Source organism: Enhydra lutris, unplaced genomic scaffold (assembly GCF_002288905.1).
Source record: "Enhydra lutris kenyoni isolate GAN:26980312 unplaced genomic scaffold, ASM228890v2 scaffoldscaffold9, whole genome shotgun sequence".
Taxonomy (NCBI): Eukaryota; Metazoa; Chordata; class Mammalia; order Carnivora; family Mustelidae; genus Enhydra; species Enhydra lutris.
In genome coordinates, this window is record NW_019154093.1 from 77202504 (window position 1) to 77224130 (window position 21627).

Below are 21627 nucleotides of genomic sequence, written 5' to 3' on the forward strand. Positions count from 1 at the left end.
GAAAAAGCATTTAGATAAAAGCAGCTTTTAGATTAAAACTTCAAAAATTATAATTAACTGACTGAGCTACCCCGGCACCCCGAAAACAACACTTATTAAAAACAAATGATTAAAAGAAAACCACACAAATAGTCTCAGCATTCACGTAGATTTTTAGCACATTTTTTGGTCATATTAGGGCCACTGGGTCAAGCTTCCTTTTCCACTAATGACCTTGAAGGGCACAGTTTTCGAAAATACAGTCTACTTTCTAAAAGTTTTTTCGTATTATAGCAATAGGTTTTCACTGTAAAAAATTTGCAAATATAAAAACCATGAGGAAAATAGTTTTTAAAGAACTATGCAATAATTATTTTAAGGAAATTTATTTTAAATTATTTTAAAGAAAATTACCCAGTAATTATACCCTGCAGTAATAGTCTTAGTATTTTTAAGTATTTAAATAGGAGTTTGTTGGGGCGCCTGGGTGGCTCAGTGGGTTAAGCTGCTGCTTTCGGCTCAGGTCATGATCTCAGGGTCCTAGGATCAAGTCCCGCATCGGGATCTCTGCTCAGCGGGGAGCCTGCTTCCCTCTCTCTCTCTCTCTCTGCCTACTTGTGATCTCTCTTTGTCAAATAAATAAATAAAATATTTAAAAAAAAATAAATAGGAGTTTGTCTTATGTATGTTTATTTGCATGTCCTGAGATTGTTTCAGTTTGAGGTCAAAATGAATATTCTGTGTTGCGACCTGCTTTTCTCACTTACAATATATCCTGAGCATTTGACCACATTGTTACACTGAAAACATTATTTTTAATGCTGCTGCTTTATGAAAGGATTTCCTTGTCTTTAAGAATTACAGTAGAAGTATTTTTTCTGAGATGGATTCCATTTGAAAGTCTATCAGTATAGCAACCATATTATTTAAAATGTCAGTTTGGTGTGTTTAAGAGAAGTATTTACACAGCACTACGTTAGGCATTGTGGAGAAGAGAGTTAAATAAAACAGAGTTCCTGACTTCATACAGGCCCAAGACCCAGCGAGGGAGGCCGAAGTGTGCCCCACTGTTCTGTAGCAAGAACCAGCAGGGAAGAGAGATGAAAACAGGAGCTTCTTACTGCGGACTTCAGAGCTCTGCTTGGGTCTTGGCTTCAAAGAGCAGGGGGACAAATGGCCAGCGTGCAGACATTTTGCTCTGACAGTATTTATATGTACACAACACTGGGAGGTGCCTGGTAGAGTAGACAGAAAACTGAAACTGGTCAGGGTAATAGTTGGAGGTAAAGGTTCGAAGGGTAGGGCAGGGTGTTAACAGGAGCAGTGTAGTTGCCTCAGAAGTAAGAACATACAGAGGTACAATGACATTTTCCTCTGGGACACCCACTCTTTTTCTTTATAATTCTGATCCTGGCCATGCATCCGGGTTTTTTTTTCAGAGAGATGGTTGTTATTTGCAAATACATACTACCCTGAAATACTTGCTTTGTTTAAACTAATAAAAACCATAAAAACTTCTTTAAAAAGCATGATAATGTGTTTTACTTACACATAATTTGAATATAATGAAACGAGTTCAGTGCTACATTAACATTGAATTCTACATGTACTACGCAGTATTAGGCATTCAGGAATGAATATATTTAGTTCGGTACAGTTCAGAGGTTTTTCAGATGTATAGTCTACCTAAACCAAGGAATTCTTTGTTTAGCTATGCTCTCAGTTCTGGAGGCAGGGAAAAAGGGAAGGAGGAAAGGAAGGAAAGAAAGAAAGGGAGGGAAAAAAGAAAACCTTTCTTGGGTGCACAGGGCAAGAACCAGGTACATAATAGCAGACCTGACCTCAGACTGCCCGTGACATAGGACCCCAGGCAGTAAGATGAAATGTGACCTGTGTATTTGTGGTGGCTGCTTTCAGAAACCATTGGAGAATGGACCCTCCCATTTTAACAATTGCCATAAATATGTAATGTAGCCAAAAAATGTGACCTCTGACAGAGAGAGACAACTACTGTGTGTTTTCTTACTTGTGTGTTCTCTTACTAACTCTAGGAAAGCCAAACTCATGGAAATAGCAGAAGGGTGGTTGCCAGGGGCTGCAGGTGGGGAAAATGGAGATGTTGGTCCATGGGTACAAACTTCCATCTGTAAGATGAGTAAGTTCTGGGTGATTAACTAACATGACTGTACCTAACATGGTAGCTGTAACTTAACATTATTGGGTTATATACTTGAACGTTAAGAGAATAGATCTTACTTCTTATCACCATCTACACACAAAAAAAAATGATAATTATGTGAGGGGTTGGAGGTGCCAGGTAACCTGATTGCAGTAACGATTTCACAGCATATGTGTGTATCAAGTCATGGCATCGTACACCCTAAACTTCCCTGTGTTGTATGTCAGTATTATCTCTGTGAAGCTGGGGATAAAATCGACGCTGACTGTGACCTCCGTGAGCAGGAGACCTTCTCCTGACTGAGGCGGGCGGGGGGAGGGCAGCAGGGTTCTGCAGCAGATGGCAGCATTGTGTGAGTGCTTCGCTCTGGGTTTCTTCAGACTGTAACTCGGGACAGTACTGGACACCAACCAGTGGCTCAAGCGACTCCAGAGCATTTCATGCTTTTCAGATTTGGGACTGAGTCAGAATTTAATTATATACATTATTTTAAAAATTCATTACGTTCCTACTTGCCTCTGATGACAGAGGCATAAAGGTTTCTGTAGGTACGTGTTTTCCAACTTTTGAACCATGGATGTAGAGATAGAAGACAGAACAGAAATAATGAGATAGCATTGGAAGTACGAAATGTAGAGGTGGCCAGGCCAGTAAGAACATATCCATAGTTGTTAGCGTAAAGCAATTATTAAGGGCCTTGGTGTCAGGCTTAAGTTGTTGGTGTTCTTATTGTTGTAAGGTGCTAGTCAACCCACTGGTCCCCAGAACTCTTGTCTCAGCTTGTGGGAATTCTTCCTCACTTTCTAAGAACCAGCTATACTGGATTTCTCTCCCTTCCTGTAAGCACTGTGTTCTTTCCCACCGCGAGTAAGTGTCTTTGCATGTCCCATTCCCTCGACAACCCCCCCCTTTTTTTGGCCCAGCTGGCTCCTGTTTATCCTTCAGGTTTCATCTCCACTGTAACTTACTTAGTGACATTGTCTTCCCAAGCTGCCCTGACTTAGAATCTAAATTGTGGATTCCCACAGTGCTCTATACTAATCTTCCCTAATGCTCTTGTGTTTGAAAATGTCTTCTTCAATGTTCATTTAACCTTCGAGGCTTCAGGTTTCATTTGGGTGAACTCTCATTCTCTGCTTTAGCCCCAGGTGCCTGCTACCCAGGACGGTGCAGCCTTGTTTATACGGTAGCTGCAGCTGTTTCAAGGAAGGGCAAGGTCTTACTGAGAGAGCTGTCTAAGCTCACGTTCTCATAATAAGCTTATGCAAGAGAAGAAATTCATCAAAAGATATAGATAGACAGATGGATAGGTGGGGGCCGGGCATTTAGCACAGTACTCCAGGATAGGTTCTGGAGCTGGGCTGACTGGGTTCAGATCCCAGGTCTTCTACCTTTAATGATGTCACCTTGGCCAAGTTACTTAACCTCTTTATACCTCAGCCCCTTCTCTCTAAAGTGGGAACAATAATAACACCAACCTCAAAGGTTTTCATGGAGTGAAAACACGTAGCATGTAGTATATATAATAACATTTCTAAAATAAGTCCTAGGGATCTTTATTTCCTATACTCTTCTCATTCCTACATCTTCCCCCTAGGAAAAGCAGAAGGGTTTGGGGGTTTTTTCCTGCTTGGACTAGTTACCCCAGTGGTGCTAGAACACAGTAGATATGAATGGTTAATTTAGCCTTATTTTATATTTCAGGAGAGCCAGATACCATTTTGTGAATATATTTAAAAGTATTAATAAATAAAGAACAGAATTTAAGGAATTAGCATATAAACTATAATTAAACCTACTTTTAAAGACTTACAGAGCATGCTGCCTCAATGAAAATTTATTTTAGTGTTTTGATAGTCAAAATCACTTTCATTGTTTAAGAAACAGTTTAGGATAAAGTTGTATATGGACTACTATAAAGTGCTTTATCATGTACGTATTCTCTTCTAAAATTTTTTGTATTCAAGGATGGAGAGGGTCAAATGAAAAATCACAAATACAAAATTCAACTGATTCACTCACTTTGTGTGCTAGATACTAGAACTAACTCTGTAAAAACAAATCATGGCTTGGCGCTCAGCTGACAAACTTGTATGTTTAACAACTGTATAAGGTAATTTTGGGGGTACCTGGGTGGCTTAGTCAGTTAAGCGTCTGCCTTTCTCTTGGGTCATGATTCCAGGGTCCTGGGATCAGTCCCTCCACTGGCTCCTTGCTCTGTGGGGAGCCTTCTTCTCCCTCTTCCTCTGCCCTTCCAGCACACCTGTGTGCGCGTGCTCTCTCTCAGAATACATAAATAAGAAATCTTTTTAAAAAATAACTTTGAATAACTTCTGTGTCATAGAATATATTTTACTGTGAAATGTGTAGGTTGACTTTCTAGAGAAGTCCTTTTTTTAAAAGATTTTATTTGTTTGACAGAGAGAGAACACAAGTAGGCACAGTGTCAGGCAGAGGGAGAGGGAGAAGCAGGTTCTCTGCTGAGCAGGGAACCCAATCCAGGTCTCAGTCCCAGGATGCTGGGATTATGACCTGAGTTGAAGGCAGATACTTAACCGACTGAACCACCCAGGTGTCCCGAGAAGACTTGTTCAAATACCATTTACAGTTTCACAAACAAGTGGACTACCATTTTATTTATTTTGTTTTAGGGGCATCCTGCCTTAACCAAGGAGTTAAACTTCTGTATATCCTCTTACCACTTTCATGCAGCTTTCTCTTACTACTGTAGAGCTCAAGAGGTAGAGGAAGCACTAAAATACACCTCTAGGGCTAATAAGAAAGGACTAATGAGTAACATTCATTGTGTTGAGCTAGTTAGATCGAACAGTTTATTGGGGAAAGTCACTAGGCTATCCTATAGTAAGGAAGAGAACTAGGACATGGTTATGCCCGTACTTTTTTGCTGTTGAGGACAACAGATTTTTAAAAGTTTATCACATCTCTAGGTGTGGTTCCGAGAGTAGAGATTTTTTTTTTTTTTAAGATTTTATTTATTTATTTGAGAGAGAGAGAGAACGCACTAGAGGAGGGGAGAGGCAGAGGCAGAGGGAGAGGGAGAAGCAGGCTCCGTGCTGGGCAGGAAACCTGACGCAGGGCTTTATCCCAGGATCTAGGGATCCTGACCTGAGCTGAAGGCAGACACTTCACTGACTGAGCCACCCAGTCTCCTCAAGACTAGAGATGTCTAAAGGAAAAGTTATATAAGGAAATGCTTTATGGGGACACAGAAAGCTCTAAGCAGCTCACATTTTTTAAAAAGGTGTTCATGATTGGCAAATGGAAGGAGCACATAATCACATTTATACAGAGCTAAGTAGACTGTAGGAAATGAGCATTTAATGAAACAAGATGGGATTGGGAGGGAGACAAACCGTAAGAGACTCTTAATCTCACAAAACAAACAGGGTTGTTGGGGGTAAGGGGGTAGGGAGAGAGTGGTTAGGTTATGGACATTGGGGGAAGGCGGTATATGCTATGGTGAGTGCTGTGAAGTGTGTAAGCCTGACAATTCATAGACGTGTACCCCTGGGGCAAATGATACATTCATTATATGTTAATAGAAATAATTTAAAAAAAAAAAAAAAGAAATGAGCATTTAAGAATTTTCTTCTCTACAGACCAAAGCTCAAAAGGAGCTAAGATACTTTAGAGAGCACAAAATGCTTTTAAGTTGGTGTCTGGAGAAAGAGCAACAGGAAGGAAGAGGTAGGCTTGCTGTTGGAAAATGTTGTTAATATTAGCTGTTTGTAGGCAGAAATCAGACATGTACCATTTTTGCTTTGCTTCCATAATCTTGAACTAGCAGAATTACTTTTCAAATAGTAAAAGGAAAACAAACAGCCTGAAATGGGAGAAATTAAATTTTTAAAAATGAGAAGGTCATAAAAGTTTCATTCAGTTTAAATGAATTTACATTTTTAAAACTCAACTAAACTGCCTTTCAGGAGTTAAAGGCACTAAAGATTTGATCTCAGAGCTATTGTCAGTATTCTTTATGAAATTATGGAGAATATGGAAAGTACCAGGAAACTGAAGGGAGACCAATGTTCAGTTTCCAAAAGGTGTGAAGTTGGTCATAAAAACTCAAGTCTATTGCCTTAACTTGAAACTATGGCAAAATTTGAAGAGATTGAACAAATATAAAATATTTTAAGTATTTAGAAAAGAATGGGATGATCACCATGAATCCGTGTGAATTCATAAGAACAAGATATGTCAAACTCATCTCATCCCCTGCGCTCAATTTTATAATTAACTACTGGATTAGAGAATAGTAAAGTCATGCACCATCTTGTCTTTATGAAGTGGTTGGCAAAGTCTCTAGACAATCCTTATGGAAAAGGCAGTGAAATGTTGACAATGAGACCAGTTTACAACTGGTTGAACGGCTACTCCCATACTGGCATCCCATAGGGTTTATCTAACTTGTAACTGGTATCTCTTCATACAGATTCCCCAGAGAGAACTGCTAGTGAATATTAATTTGCATATACTCAGAAAGTATGGATTTGTAATGATGGATTCTTTTGACTAAGGATTTGTATGTTGAAACTTGAGTGTCTGGATTTATTCATATGATTGAGATTTCAGTTACAGACTTTTCCCCACCTGAGCTGTATGTGTAAGATATATCGATCCATTTTTGTGTTTCATGAATAAACTTAATAAATCACTTAGAAGTCAGGGAATAATCTTAACACTTAAAGCAAAGGCTGGCTGGGTAAGAATGCTAAATTATGAAGAATCTTTTTCCCTTCCTTGTTTAGCAACAACTGCATTAACCCCAAGTAAATGTTTTTCATACCCTTGAAATGTCAAGTTTCTGTGAAACTCTGCCTAAATAAAAGGCTGACTTTTATATACAACTTGATAGTATAGATATACTCAGCAGTGTTTTTGTGAGTTAACGTTTCTGTTGGCCTTCTAGTAATTCCACAGTCATCTGCCTACTCAGGATATTTGTACTTTTTGTTTTTTTAAACAAATTCCGTGGAATCCTATCAAAGAGGGAACCATAATATTCTGTCCCCTTACAGAAGGTCTTTGGTTTCTTGAGGCAAGGAAGTCCATGATGACTATAATATCCATTGTATTTTACTATTAATTATTAATCTGAAAGAAGGCCAACCCTGTATAAGTTGTTAATCTTTTATAATTGACATTTCACTGCTGTTTGTAATATTTTGTCCTCAACCTTGAAGATGTGTGATGACTTCTTTGAATGACTTGCACATTTGAAGTAAAATATCACATTCATGAAATTGTCCCTTACCCTGTTCTTGGCAACTGTGCATTTCATCACTGCATCCAGAATCCCAGCACGGGGTGGTAATTGAGAGTGAGTGCAGTTCCAGCCCAGGTAATCCTAGGTACCATTCTTTAAATCTAGCTTTTTGCTTTAACGAGCCTCCCAGTCTTGAGATCTTGTAGGCCTTTGAAACAGGAAACGAGGTGTTTTAACTTCATTTCCACCTTAAGAAGCCCCTTTAAGCTGTAACTTGTGATCTATGACTTTTATTATGGCTTTGTCTTTAATTATATCTGATTTAATGGCTGTTATTTTAATTGGATTAAAATCCAGTCTGAATTCTTAGCATTATATGGTTACCTCTGTGAGCTATACCATATTTTACAGGAAAGTTTCAAATTAAAACACAATCTGGGTTAGAAAAAAAAAATGTTGACTCGTGCCATCTTCTTGAATTAGAGTCATTATCCTTTACCCAGATTAAGTGTATTCATGAAAATATGTTGGATAGAGGATTTTTAGGTATTGGAGCCAGTACTGTATTATTTTAAATGGGAAAAAACAGTGATGCATTCTTTATCTATTCAAGAGCTCTAAACATCCACAAATATCACTGAAACTTTTAAGTACCTATGTAACAACCCATCAAAGCTTTTGTATAATATTTATTACAAAGCATTTGGAACACACTTTAACCTAATTTTTAAAATAGTTAATAAACTCATTATTGGGTATGTTTTTGTTCAATAAGAAATGAGACTATATGGTATTCTTTTAATTTAAATTCAGTTTAGTTAACATATACTGCATTATTAGTTTCAAGGGTAGAATTTAGGGATTCATCAGTTGCATGTAACATCTAGTGCTGATTCCATCACGTGCTCTCATTAACACCCATCACCCAGTTACCCCATCCCTCCACCCACCTCCCCTCCAGCAACCCTGTTTGTTTCCTACAGTTAAAAGTCTCTTGTAGTTTGTCTCCCTCTCTGTTTTCATCTTATTTTATTTTTCCCTCCCTTTCCCTGTGTTCATCTATTTTTTCTTAAACTCCACATATAAGTGAAATTATGTGGCATTTGTCTTTCTCTGACTGATTTAATTCACTTAGCATAATACCCTCTAGGTCCATCCATGTCATTGCAAATGGCAAGATTCCATTCTTTTTGATGGCTGAGTAATATTCGTGTGTGTGTGTGTGTGTGTCTACACACTACATCTTCTTATCCATTCCTCTGTTGATGGATATCTGGGCTCTTTCCATGGTTTGGCTGTTTTGGACATTGCTGCTATAAACATTGGGGTACAGGTGCCCCTTCGAGTTACTATGTTTGTATCCTTCGGATAAAATACCTACTAGTCAGTTGCTAGGTTGTAGGGTAGTTCTATTTTTAATTTTTTGATGAGCCTCCATACTGTTTTCCGGAAAGGCTGTACCAGCTTGCATTCCCAACAACAGAGTCAGAGGATTCCCCTCTCTCCACATCCTCGCCAACATCTGTTGTTTTTTGAGTTGTTAATTTCAGCCATTCTGAGTGGTGTGAGGTGGTATCTCATTGTGGTTTTGATTTGTATTTCCCAGATGCCTAGTGATGTTGAGCATTTTTTCATTCGTCTATTGGCCATTTGTATGTCTTCTTGGAGAAATGTCTGTTCATGTCTTCTGCCCATTTTTTGACTTGATTATGCTTTTTTGTTGAGTTTGATAAAATTTTTTTTAAATATTTATTTATTTGACAGACAGGGGTCACAAGTAGGCAGAGAGGCAGGCAGAGAGAGAGGAGGAAGCAGGCTTCCCGCCCAGCAGAGAGCCCGATGTGGGGCTCGATCCTAGGACTCTGAGATCATGACCTGAGCCAAAGGCAGAGGCTTTAACCCACTGAGCCACCCACGTGCCCCAAGTTTGATAAATTCTTTATAGATTTTAGATACTAGCCCTTTATCTGATAAGTTATTTATGAATATCTTCTCCCATTCCATAGGTTGCTTTTGGTTTTGTTGAATGTTTCCTTTGCTGTGCAAAAGCTTTTTATCCTGATGAAGTCCCAAGAGTTCATTTTTGCTTTTGTTTCCATTGCCTTTGGAGACGTGTCTAGCAAGAAGTGACTGAGGTCAAACAGATTGTGGCTGTGTCTCCTACAGGATTTTGATGGATTTCCTGTCTCACACTTAGGTCTTTCATCCATTTTGAGTTTATTTTTGTGTGTGGTGTAAGAATGTGGTACAGTTTCATTCTCTTGCATGTGGCTGTCCACAATTTTCCCAACACCGTTTGTTGAAGAGACTGTCTTTTTTCCATTGGGCATTCTTTCTTTGTTGGAGATTAGTTGACCGTGAGTTGAGGGTCTATTTCTTCTTTCTTGGACTATACAGTATTGATTATGAATTATGTTTTTCTTCCACCCAGCAGTTACCAAGTGCTGTGATAAAAATAAGAAATGGCATAATATGATTCCATCTAAATGGAACTTGATTTGGTAGAGCCCCTGAATGCCTGGCAGAAACCAGTTCTGTGACCAGGGATTCTTCTGTGTTATCCCTGTAAATATCTTTCGGGCTTTTTTCTTTGATCACAGAGGGGACACCCTTCCTCAGGATCTATTTTTGGCAAGGCAAAACGGGGACTTTTTGGTTTGTGTTTATTAGTTTAGGATCCGAATGTTATCTCTAAACTTTAGCAGCACCCTGGTTTCCTGCTTGAATTAACATCCTCTCATTTGGTTATGCTGGTTTATTCCTGTGAGAGAAGACCAAAAAGGGGGGGACTAGAAATGCTACATCATGGAATAATAGTTAAAAGAATGAATTGATCTGTAGTAACCTTTTGGCTTATCTATGCTTGTCATAATTAAGCTGTTCCAGATAAAGAGTGTATTTTAATTGCCTAGTCGTTTCTTACCCAGTATAGTAATCCATTATGTTGTAGCATTGTCCTTTTGTAACCCTGTGAAGTCTTATCTAGTGAACAGTGTTTGGATGGCTTTGGTCTTCATTTAAGTTCAACCTTTACTATAAATTCACTGCTATCAGATTTCTGTAATCCTCTATTTTTCTGCTTAACATGTTTTTGAGATCTCCGGTAGTCCTCTTTTTATCTCCCATCCCCTCCCCCAAAAAAACCTCTTTCATCCTCTTATTGAATCACCTTGTATCTAGGAGTCAAGTGAGTGGACAGCAAATGCCTGTGCAGTCAGAGATAGGCAGAAGGATCCAAAGTAGGGTCCATTTGGCCTTTTGGAAGACGGCCATTGTGGGAGGAAGCATGGCTAGTGGGTGGCTAGTGAATGGGTTTGAGTCAGAGAATGCCAGAGCTAGACCATGTGGAAGTTTGGATTTTATCCTGAGTGCAAAAAGAAGTCATTGGCGAGGGGGGCACTAAACAGAGTGGTGATCATCTGGTTTATGTTCAAAATCTCACCTGGCTTCTGTGTAAGTGGTGAGAGCAGAAGGAGGCAAGAATGAATACAGGGAGACAGATTAGAAGGCTGTTGCAGAATTCGAGATAGGAAGTGATGGAGGCTCTGGAAATGGAGAGAAGTGGACATGGGGCATGTTTTGGAGGTAGAACTGACAAAAGTTGCTACTGGATTGGATCTGAGGGATAGAAGTGAAAAGGAGAAATCAGAAACTTCTGATGACTTATAGCCCTTGGGTCTATTCTGCTGGGTTGATGGTGCTATTATTTGCTAAGACAAGGAAAAGTAGAGCAGAGGAAAAATTGGTGGAGAATGGAATTAAGAGTTCTGTTTTGGTTATCTGAAATTTGAGGTGCTTATTTGACTTTCAAATATATCTGCAGTGTATATGAATGAGTTCGATGGCTTTGGAGCCTGGTGGACATAGGTCAGGGATGGAGACATGATAAGAATGTAGAAGTTATCAGTATATAAATGGCATTTAAAGCCATAAATGGAAATTATCTTGGGTATTTGTCATATTCTCTGATCTATACCTTGGCCCTCCCCTACTGTTGTTAAATTATGCCCACATTATGTAGTATAGGTACATATTATTAATTATAGTACTCTAATCATTTGTTTTTAGTAAAACAATGTTGTTTTTAGCAAAATACTCTGATTTCTTCTTGTCTATAGCTAAATGGTTTAAGGGTATTCAATCACTAACATCGATATTTAATTGAAGATCTAACAGTTATGTGTTGTCTTCTGTGGTTTTTCTCGTAGGCAAAGTCATTAATAAAGATTTGCGACATTACCTGAGTCTTCAGTTTCAGAAAGGATCAATTGACCACAAATTGCAGCAAGTGATCAGAGATAATCTCTACCTGAGAACAATTCCATGTAAGTATGAGACTGAATAAAAGAAGGGAGGGCAACGTATCCTTATTTAACTAATCAAACATGTAGAAGTAATTCAATAGAGTATCTCATACCAAATTGGGAAGACTGAGTTGGGGCACTAGAATGAAACAAAAATTGGGTAAGGAGAAAGTTTTCCAAGGACATGCAGGGCTTTTGTTTTTAAAGTAGAAAAACTGGAAGATTCTATGTTGTAACTTTAAAAACAGTCATTAGACTTTAAGAATTTAAGACTATCTATGTATATTCTGCTAACTAAATTGTCTTCTGTAATTCCGTTCCAAATGTTTATTCAATAAGAAAAAATAATAAACTTTTTCACTCTCAGTGCCTCGTACACAGAGAACAAACATTTTTGTATTAATTATTAGGACATTGCTAATTTTAAGATCTGCCCCTTCCCCAAAGGAAAAAAAAGAAGGAAACACAGTACCTTCTCTGTAGTAATCCGGGTTGAATCCTTATCTAGATGTTTGTATATCTTTTCCTGTCTCATTAGTTTTCATAGGGCCTGGTTGTTGTTGTGGTTGTAAGGATGCTGTGCGTGCGTGCGCACGCGCGTGTGTGTGTGTGTGTTAATACGTAACAAGAAACCATGTATGCTTACATTTTGGCTTTAGTTAGCACAAGTCTGGGGAATAATAAAAAGTAGTAACAAATAAAAGGTTATAAAAGGATGTTCTGGTTTGTTTTCCTTTTCAATATATTTGGAACTTTGTATAGATAGTAGTTTTTATAATGGCTCTGAAATTCTTAATTTTTTGTTAAATTTACTCTTACACAGTGTCTGTTCTACCACTAAGCCTGCCTAATTACGTTCCTTAAATACCAATCCTTCTGTACTGCCTTAGACCCTCACCCTTTCTTGCTTGAACTTTTTTTTTTTTTTAACAGATAACAATATGTAGGGGCAAAGAGTGAGGTGAAAAATCTTGATCCTTGGACAAGTTACTTGACCTTCCTGAACCCCAGACTCCCCATACATAAAATGTGAATAACAAGAGACACCTCTCACATAGTTCTAAGAATTGAAATGAGAACATGAGTGCAAACCACGTGTCCTGGAGTAGGCCCTCAGTGTCTCCTCTTCCCCATTCTGGCTGCTTCCCCACCTCCCATGTCCCCTTGCTCTGGTCTTTTAGTGCACGTCTGACTCTTGTCCATCTCCAGATTATCTTTGAGAGTCTCTCACTGAGTGTAAGTCCAGACTCTTTAACATGCTATAAATTATTTGGTTTTTGTTTTTAAATCTGACTCCTTATGTATGATTTCCTCCTGTAAATCTACCTGGTTGGATTTCAGAATTGCAACTCCTGCCTTACTTTCTTTGCATTTGCCTGGTGTATCTTTGTCTGTTGTTTTAGTCTTTCATCTTTCTGAAGGTCTTTGTTTGCAAATAGTGTTGATGTCTTAGCCAATCTGGAACTTTCTTTATATTTATTGATGTGATCTATGTCTTTAGTCTCCTGTTTTGTCATGGTTTTCTATTTTACCTATACACACATCTTTTGTATAAAAAGCCTTCACCACGTACATAGTCCATTTTATTTCCTCTCTCTCCTTTTAGAAAGGTTTATATCTTTATTTTAATGGGTACCTTTATACTTTTATATAATACTCTGTTCTTCCTCCCTTCCTTTTTTTGTTTTTGTCCCAACTGTGAACAATATTAGATTATCTAGTTATTGCTTCTTACTCCTTCCTTCTCTCTCCCATCATCTGACTTGAAATAATTTTTTTACCTCAAAGATAATCAGCAAGCTTATTCCATTTCACATATGCTTTCCTCATTTTCACTTTTTTTGATACTTGACCTGTGTCTATATTAACAGAACAAACAGCCATTACGTATCACACTCTCCCCTTTATTATCATCATTTATTCTTTATTCTGTGGGTAAATACACATCGAATATAACTACCAATCCTTATGTTGTTGTTTCTTCAATAACTGTGGTTTTCTAAAGCTTCTTCTCTTCTAGATTTCCCAGGAAAGAGTCAGAGGATCATCACAGTTGGTCTAAGGCCTTTATGCTTGCAAGTTTGTTTGGATGTATATGAAATCCTTGCCTTATATTTTCTTTCCTTGACTATCTTAATTCTATTAGTTGATTATCTGATTGTCTTCTGGCATAAAGCGTTGCTCTTTAAAGGTCTAAAAGCAATCTGATTTTCATTACCTTGTAAGTAACTTGGTATTTTGCCTGCGTGAGGTGTCTCAGGGTAGCATTTTTAGTTTCATAGCTCTAGAGCTCCCTTTTCCCTTGTTAAAACAACTTAATAAAAACATGTACTTTCGGCTGTACTCTGCACTTTTACTTGGGTCTTCTTTTAAATTTACTTGTGATGTCCTAGTTTTGCAGTTTCTCCTCAGTGTGAGGTTTTGTCCTAAAAAGGAGTTACAGTTTATTTGGTTGTCATTCATAGGGTCCAAACAGCTGCAGCCTTTTCAGATCCTAAGAGGACCTATTCACCGAGACACTGAAGTGACCACAACTCCTCCAAGAATGCAGTGTTATATCAGTAACAGCATACCAAATGGTCTGTAATTACCATTCTTTACTAAAAGATACCAAATCTTCTTGGAGAAAATTCTGATTCCAGGTCTGGCGCAAGGAAAGAACAAGATGAGCTTGGAACATCTAATCCCAGAAAGTATGTAAATGCCTAAAAGACTATGGGGACATATCAGAAGCACATTTTTTTTTTAAGCCATCTAGAAGGGGTGCCCACTGACAAGATCTGAAACAATTTGAGCAACAAAATTAATAAGAGAAAGAAAGACTTCTACTGTTACTACTCTGTTGAAGGGACAAGACTATGATCTCTAATAGAAGTAGAAAGGAGACTGCACACAAAGGAGTCCTATGGTTTCATCAGCCTTCTGCCTGGAGCCACATTCTGAGCCATGTTATAAGGAGGGAAAGCCCAGGGAGAATACAGAGGATTCTGAGTTGAGGATGCAGAAGTCTGCATTCAAGAAGTCTGAGGTGCCTGAGATTTGCAGGACAGAGCTATGAAGAAAGGAGAGGAGAGAGCTATGAAGAAAAGGAGCTCGAATAATAAGCATAAGTATCCCCTTGACTCTGTTGCTGAATACTAAGCTGAGAATGTATGGGTTGAGACCCCCACATGGCATGCACAGGTTGTCTGGGAGCCATAAGTTAGCAGTTTTCAGAGTTTATGCAGTGCTGGGAGAATCTGGGTTCTAGTCCACCTGAGTGGAGAGACCTCAATGACCCTTGAGGTCATAGCTTACTAGTAGGGCTAAAATAGGTTTAAGCTCCTTGGGACCCATTTTAACAAAGCTTAATTAAGCAAGCCCCAAAAGGATAAAGTAAATGTGCATATAACTTAATTGTTAGCAAAAAGAAAGGAAGGAGGGGTGGGAGAAAAGGGGAAAACCAACAGCCTTTAAAGGAAGACAACAAAATCTCAACACGGAATAACATAGTATTTACAATGCCCAGTGTCTAATAAAAATTATTAGATATACAAAAAAGAAGAAAATATGGCCCATAATCAAAGGAAAAGTCAGCTGACAAAAAAAAAATAGATGACATATAAACAGGTATGACCAAAGTAAGCATTTTAGAGTTATTATAAATATGATCAAGGATTTAAAGAAAAATATGAATAAAATAAAAGAGAAAATGGAATTTTTTTAAAAAGAATTAAATGGAACTTCAAAAATTCATGGATGGGCTTAACAGCAGATTAGAAACTGCAGAAGAAAAGATTGGTGAACTTGAAGACATACCAATATAAATGAATCAGACTGAAACAGAGAGGAAATAGACTGAAAACATAGCTTTTTGTTTTTTAAAGTTACCAGAGAAAGAAAGAAAGAGAAAGGAAGAAAGAAAGAGACATTTCTGCTTCTGCCATGAAAGACTAACTGGTACTGGATTTACCTTCTTACTGTAAACAGCTAGAAATTGGGCTGTTTTCAGAAATTGCATCATAGGCGGAGCAGGACTGTGATTGGTTCATACTGAGCTATGCACACTGTCAAACCAAAGAGGGGAGATACGGAAAAAAACAAATGAGGAACTATAGGCTGAAATTTTTCCAAATTTGATGAAAACTATAAATCCACAGAGCTGTGGATCTCAACAAACCCCAAGAAGAAACATTAAAAAAAAAAAATCAATATATTATAATCTAATTGCTGAAAACCAGTGATAGAGAAAATGTGAAAGGCAGACAGAAAAAAGATACATTAAATACAAGGGAAGAAAGAATGACTGTAGACTTGTCAGCAGAAACCAGTACAAGCCAAAAGTCAACGAAATGTCATCTTCAACATGCTGAAAGGAAAAACTGCCAACCTAGATTTCTACATGCAACAAAAATATCCTTAAGAGAAATAATTTTTCAGGCCAAAAAAAAAAAATGGTAAAGGAATTTTTCACCAACAGACTTGCACTAAAAGAAATACTAAAGGAAATTTTCAGGTGGAATGGAAATGATACCAGAGTGAAGAACTGAACAACCTCGTAACTGGAGTTTAAGATTTCAACACCTCCTTTAGGGTAGGTAAACAAAAGATCAGTAAGGGGGGCGCCTGGGTGGCTCAGTGGGTTAAAGCCTCTGCCTTCAGCTCGGGTCATGATCCCAGGGTCCTGGGATCGAGCCCCACGTCAGGCTCTCTGCTCCACAGGGAGCCTGCTTCCTCCTCTCTCTGTGCCTCTCTGCCTGCTTCCTCCTCTCTCTGTTTGCCTCTCTGCCTACTTGTGATCTCTGTCTGTCAAATAAATAAATAAAATCTTTTATAAAAAAAAAAAATCAGTAAGGTTATAACAGGGCTAACACTTTGAACCAACTTGACCTAATGGCTATGTATTAGAACATGCCTCCCAACAATAAAATATTCATTCTTTTCTAGGGTACAGGAACATTTACAAATGAAGACCATATTCTAGGCCATAAAACAAGATTCAATAAATTTAAAAGAATTTAAATCATATAAAATGTATTCTGTGATCATAATGGAATTGCAAGAAATCACTTAACAGAAAATTATTTTGAAAATCTCTGAATATTTGGAAATTAAATAGCACACTTCTAAATAACCTGTGAGTTAAAGCCACAGGGAAAATACAAAATATTACACATATCAATCAGCATGTGAGAACATAACAATCCCAACATACCAATTTGTGGAATGTTGCTACAGTGGTGTTTAGAGGGAAATTTATAGTGTTAAATACTTAGAAAATAATAAAGATCTCATTCAGTGATCTAAACTTCTAGCGAAAGAAGAGCTAAGTAAACCCAAATTAAGTAGAAGAAAGGAAATAAAGATAAAAGAAGTCAATAAACTAGAAAATAGAGACTAGAGAAATCAATGAAACCCAAAGTTGATTTTTTTCTGATCAGTAAAATTGGTAAACTTCTAGCCATCGAAGGTAAAGAGAGAAAACATTGTTTAACACTATTAGGAATGAGAGAGGTGGCATCATTAAAAATTCTACAGATGTTAAGTGGACAGTCAGGAAAATTCTAAACAACCTGACAACAATAAACTGAACTCAGATGAAATGGAAAAATTCCTTGGAGGAAAAAAACTACCAATATTCACTCAAGAAGAAATAGATGAGAGATGCCTGGCTCAGTCAGTTAAGCATCTGCCTTCAGCTCAGGCCATGATCCCAGGGTCCTGGGATTGATCCCTGAGTCAGATGCCCTGCTTGGTGGGGAGTTTGCATATCTCTCCCCCTCTGTCCCTCCCCATTTGTTCTCTGTCTGTCACTCTTTCTTAAATAAATAAAATCCTTAAAAATAAAGAAGAAATAAATGAGCTTAATAGTAGTTCTCAATCTGTTAAAGGAATTGAATTTGTAGTTTGTAATTTTCCCATTAAGAAAGCATCAGGCCCAAGATGGTACAGGTGAAATGTTCTGAATAGTTGAAGAAGAAATAAAAATCAATTCTACACAGACTTTTTAAGAAAATAGAGGAGGAGGGAACTTCCCAACTCATTCTGTGATCTGATCATTATCTGATTGTAAAACCAGACAAGGACATTAAAAGAAAATAATATTAGACCACAATTTTTCATGGACATAGAACTCAAAACTCCTTAAATATTTTAGCGTATAATATATATATAGCAATATGTAAACAGGATAATAGATTATGACCAAGAGGTTGTGACAGGAAAGCAAGGTTGGGATAACATTTGAAATTTATATAGTAATGGACTGGAAAAGAAAAACAAAACACATGATCTCCTCAAATAGATGCAGAAAAAAAAAAAAAAACACTTGACAAAATTCAACTCCCATTCATGGTAGAATCACTCAGAAAACTAGTCTGCCATTTATTATTTAGTGCCTCTTGACTTCAAATTACTCTTTTTTGCCTGGGTATGATATTGCAACTTTCCTCCTTTGCCAACTGGTAGGTACAACGTCAAATTATCTTGGGGCTGGCAGGAAGGATACTGGAGAAAGAAGAGTCATCTTTTCCTACTTCCAATGGGTCTTTTCTTTTTGCTCCTGCCTGCAAAAAGACAGTAAGTTTCAGCAGTGCTCCAGCAGTCAGTTTCCCACCTCACAGGCGGCTGCCTGAATTCCTCCAGTGCACCTGCTGACTTCCTTGCAGTTTCTTAATGAGTTTGATGGGCACCCCACATGGCTCCCCAGATTTCAACAATATTCCCTACAAGTGGTTTCCTACTGGGTTTCTGGCAAGTCCAGCCAGTGTCCCAGATGGTTTTCTAAAAAGTTCAAAACAGCTCCCACCACAGACAGCTTGCTGGTGAATTTCATCAGTACTCCAGCAGATTGTACCTTGTCTGCCAGCCTTGACCCATCAACTATGAACCAGATCTGTCCCCAGGCTTCGACCGCACCTTCTCAGAGAAGCCTGAATCCCAGAGTTGGGGAACATTCCTCTCTTCCAAGTTTGTTCCTTATTTGAGTGTTCTCCCTTAGCTCTAGGGTGCTATTCTTTAAAGTTCTTTTTTATTTCCTCTTAGTTAATTCCTTGTAAATAGTTAATCATTTTTTGTATTAAGCTCTCCTTGTTCAAGTTACCATGTTTCTCTCACCTGTTTGGGTGCTGGTCAATACAGAATTGGTACTGGTAGTAGTCCTGGGAGACAAACCCTCCAAGAAGGAATTTTAGATTCGGTCGTGTTCTTTGGTTTGAGCCCAGTGCCATGTTCCTTCCACTGGAAATAGGGTGCTCGTAATTCATGACAAGAAGTGGCATCACAATTTAATGACAGTATAAACTGTGGTTGATTGAGATGAAGTTCTAGCTGAATCAAGTACCTTGGGAACCCAAATGGCAGCCCTCGACCTTTATGGCAGAGGAATGATGGCTACAAACACCATGGTGCAGAATGGCTTCTCCTGAGTGTACCAAACACTTTAAAAATATCCTGGTTTATTATTATTATAAATCAATAAAACAAGGCTGTAAGTCTCAACACTTATATCTGTTACAGACATTTGCTGATAGGAAACATTAAAAGGAAACATTAATACAAAAAAAAGTTAAAAGTTTGAAAGATAAATCCACACATATATCCTATTTGAAATTTTCACTCCTAAAATGAACTTGTAAAATACAAGAAGTATCACTTATATTATTTGATAGTTTTGACTTTGGTAACAAGTATTGCAGACATTTTTTTAAAAAAATTTCGTATGACATTCATGCTCCTGAAATTATTGTGTGTCCAAAAGCATCTTCAGATTGGGCATTAGTCATTGGTCATTTGAATAAACTCACTTTCTTTTTTAATGGTGAAAATATGTTGTCTTCTTGTCCCAATTTTGGTTTTGACATTGAGATCTATATGATTTTTACTTCAGATTTTACACCAGTTACTGATTTCAGGTTGCAGTGTTCCACGACAACATTCACTTCTCTACATTTCTTCTATTAAAGGATTTACAAAGCACTGAAACTCATAGCACATATTCAAACAGCGGAAAATGCCAAAGGACATCGTTGGGTAGTATTCAAATAACATTCAGATCTGCCTTCAAGGTTAATATCATTACATAGAATCACACATCAGAACAGAATCAGAATTTAAAGACTTATTTAGTCTTCAAAACCAGTGATTTTTGGAGAATACTACTGATAGGATTTATATGAAGTATAAATGCATCTAACCGTGCTAATAGTGTATTTGCAAGAAAGACTCACTGTTAGCAGACAGGGCCTTGACCTCACACTTGTAGCTCAGGGACAGCAGCAAGTGGATTGTGACTGCTGCTCTCCCATGTGCTTCTGTCCTGATGCCTGGAAATGTCGCCTTGACCATTCGGTTTCATTTGTCAGTATTTTCTGCTCTTTGCTTTCAGTTGGTATCTTTAGATTCCTTCAAATCAGTAACATCTCTATGTCAGATAATCAAGCTTTAATTCTCATAGGAGAATTATAATACTTTTTCCTCTCATTTTCTCTATCAACTGATTTTTCTGAGGACTTAGAAAAAGGAAATTGGCTGAGAGACTTCAAGGAGGAATCCCTACATGGAAACAGTAATGTAAATCGACTACAGCTCTCATCTAGGAGTTGGTGAGAATGTGAAATATATTTACTTTGGGACATTTTCTTTTAAACATACACTTACCATATGACCCAGCATTTCCACTCCTAGGTCTTAACATAAATTTAAATATGTGTCTGCCCAAGGACTTGTAAGTTTATAGCTGCCTTATTTATAGTGTCCCAAATCTGGAACCATCCCCAATGTCCATCGATGGTGAATGCGTAATCAAATTTTGGTGTATCTGTACAACAGAATACCACGCAGTAAAAGGATGTTGAACCACAACATGGATAGATCTCAGAAGCATCATGCTAAGTGAAAGAGGCCAGGTACAAATCACTACTGGAATCAGTGAGAACTACTGGAATCAGTATATGATTCTATGTATATGAGATTCTGTTAAACACAAAACTACAGTGACAGCTGATTAGCCACTGCCACAGGGACATAAGAAAACCTTTAGGAGCGATGAATCCCAAGACTTACAGAATTGTACTGCTGGAATTAGTGAATTTGATTGTAGGTCAGTTATATCCAAATAGAGCATCCAACTAGATTCCCACAATTGTTTTCTTTTATATCAATAATTAGAAAATGAAAGTTTACAGAAAAATATTTACAATAGCATACAGGCATTTGAAATACCTAGAAATTAATCTCTAAAGAAGTGTAAAGACTTCTGCAAGATAAAATTAAGGGGTCATAAAGAAGATCTGAGTATACTGACCGATTTTTTGTTCCTGGATTAAAGATTCAATATGGTGAAGACAGGAGTTATCCTCAAATTGATTAATAGATTCATTCTAATCCCATAAAAATTCCAGCATGTTTAGCCTCTTTCTCTGATTCCAGATTTTACATGGAAGAGCTAAAAATAGAAAAAACAAAATAGATGGACTTGTTCTGCTCTATACCAAGATTTATCATGGCAATATAATAATTATAGCACCATTGGTAATGGCGCAGGAATGGTCAGTGGATAAACGGGATGGAGGAGAAAGCCCAGTAACACCCAGTTTTACGTAGACATTTCTATATGAGATTTCTATGTTAGAAGTGACATGCCTGATGAGAAGGGGAAATAATTGATTTTTCAGTAAGTGTGTTGAGTAGCCGCCTGGAAAAAAAAAAGAAGTTGTACTACTATCCCCTATCAGGCTGAAAAAGATCTGTTTTAGTGCACTAAAGTACTAGGTGTGAAAGGCAAATTTGTGATGCTTTTAACAAAGAATATAGAATATCTCCATCCTTAGGAAGGATTTCTTCAATAAGACACAGAAGCATTAGCTATAAAGGGAAGGATTCATAAAGTTAAGTACAATAAAATGAAAAACTACTATAATTAAAAGACCATTAAAAAAGATGAGAAAAAATCAGAGTGG

The 21627-nt window shown here is 37.7% G+C and overlaps 1 protein-coding gene across 2 annotated transcripts in view; it reads left to right on the forward strand.

The window, feature by feature from the left end:
* LOC111143415 (membrane associated guanylate kinase, WW and PDZ domain containing 3) overlaps positions 1 to 21627 on the forward strand; it is a 230891-nt gene that overhangs the window by 133049 nt on the left and 76215 nt on the right. For both annotated transcript variants that reach the window (XM_022497139.1, XM_022497141.1), the window contains exon 2: positions 11594 to 11710. In XM_022497139.1, the coding sequence (XP_022352847.1) occupies positions 11594 to 11710 (117 nt within the window). The remainder of the gene's footprint in view (positions 1 to 11593; positions 11711 to 21627) is intronic.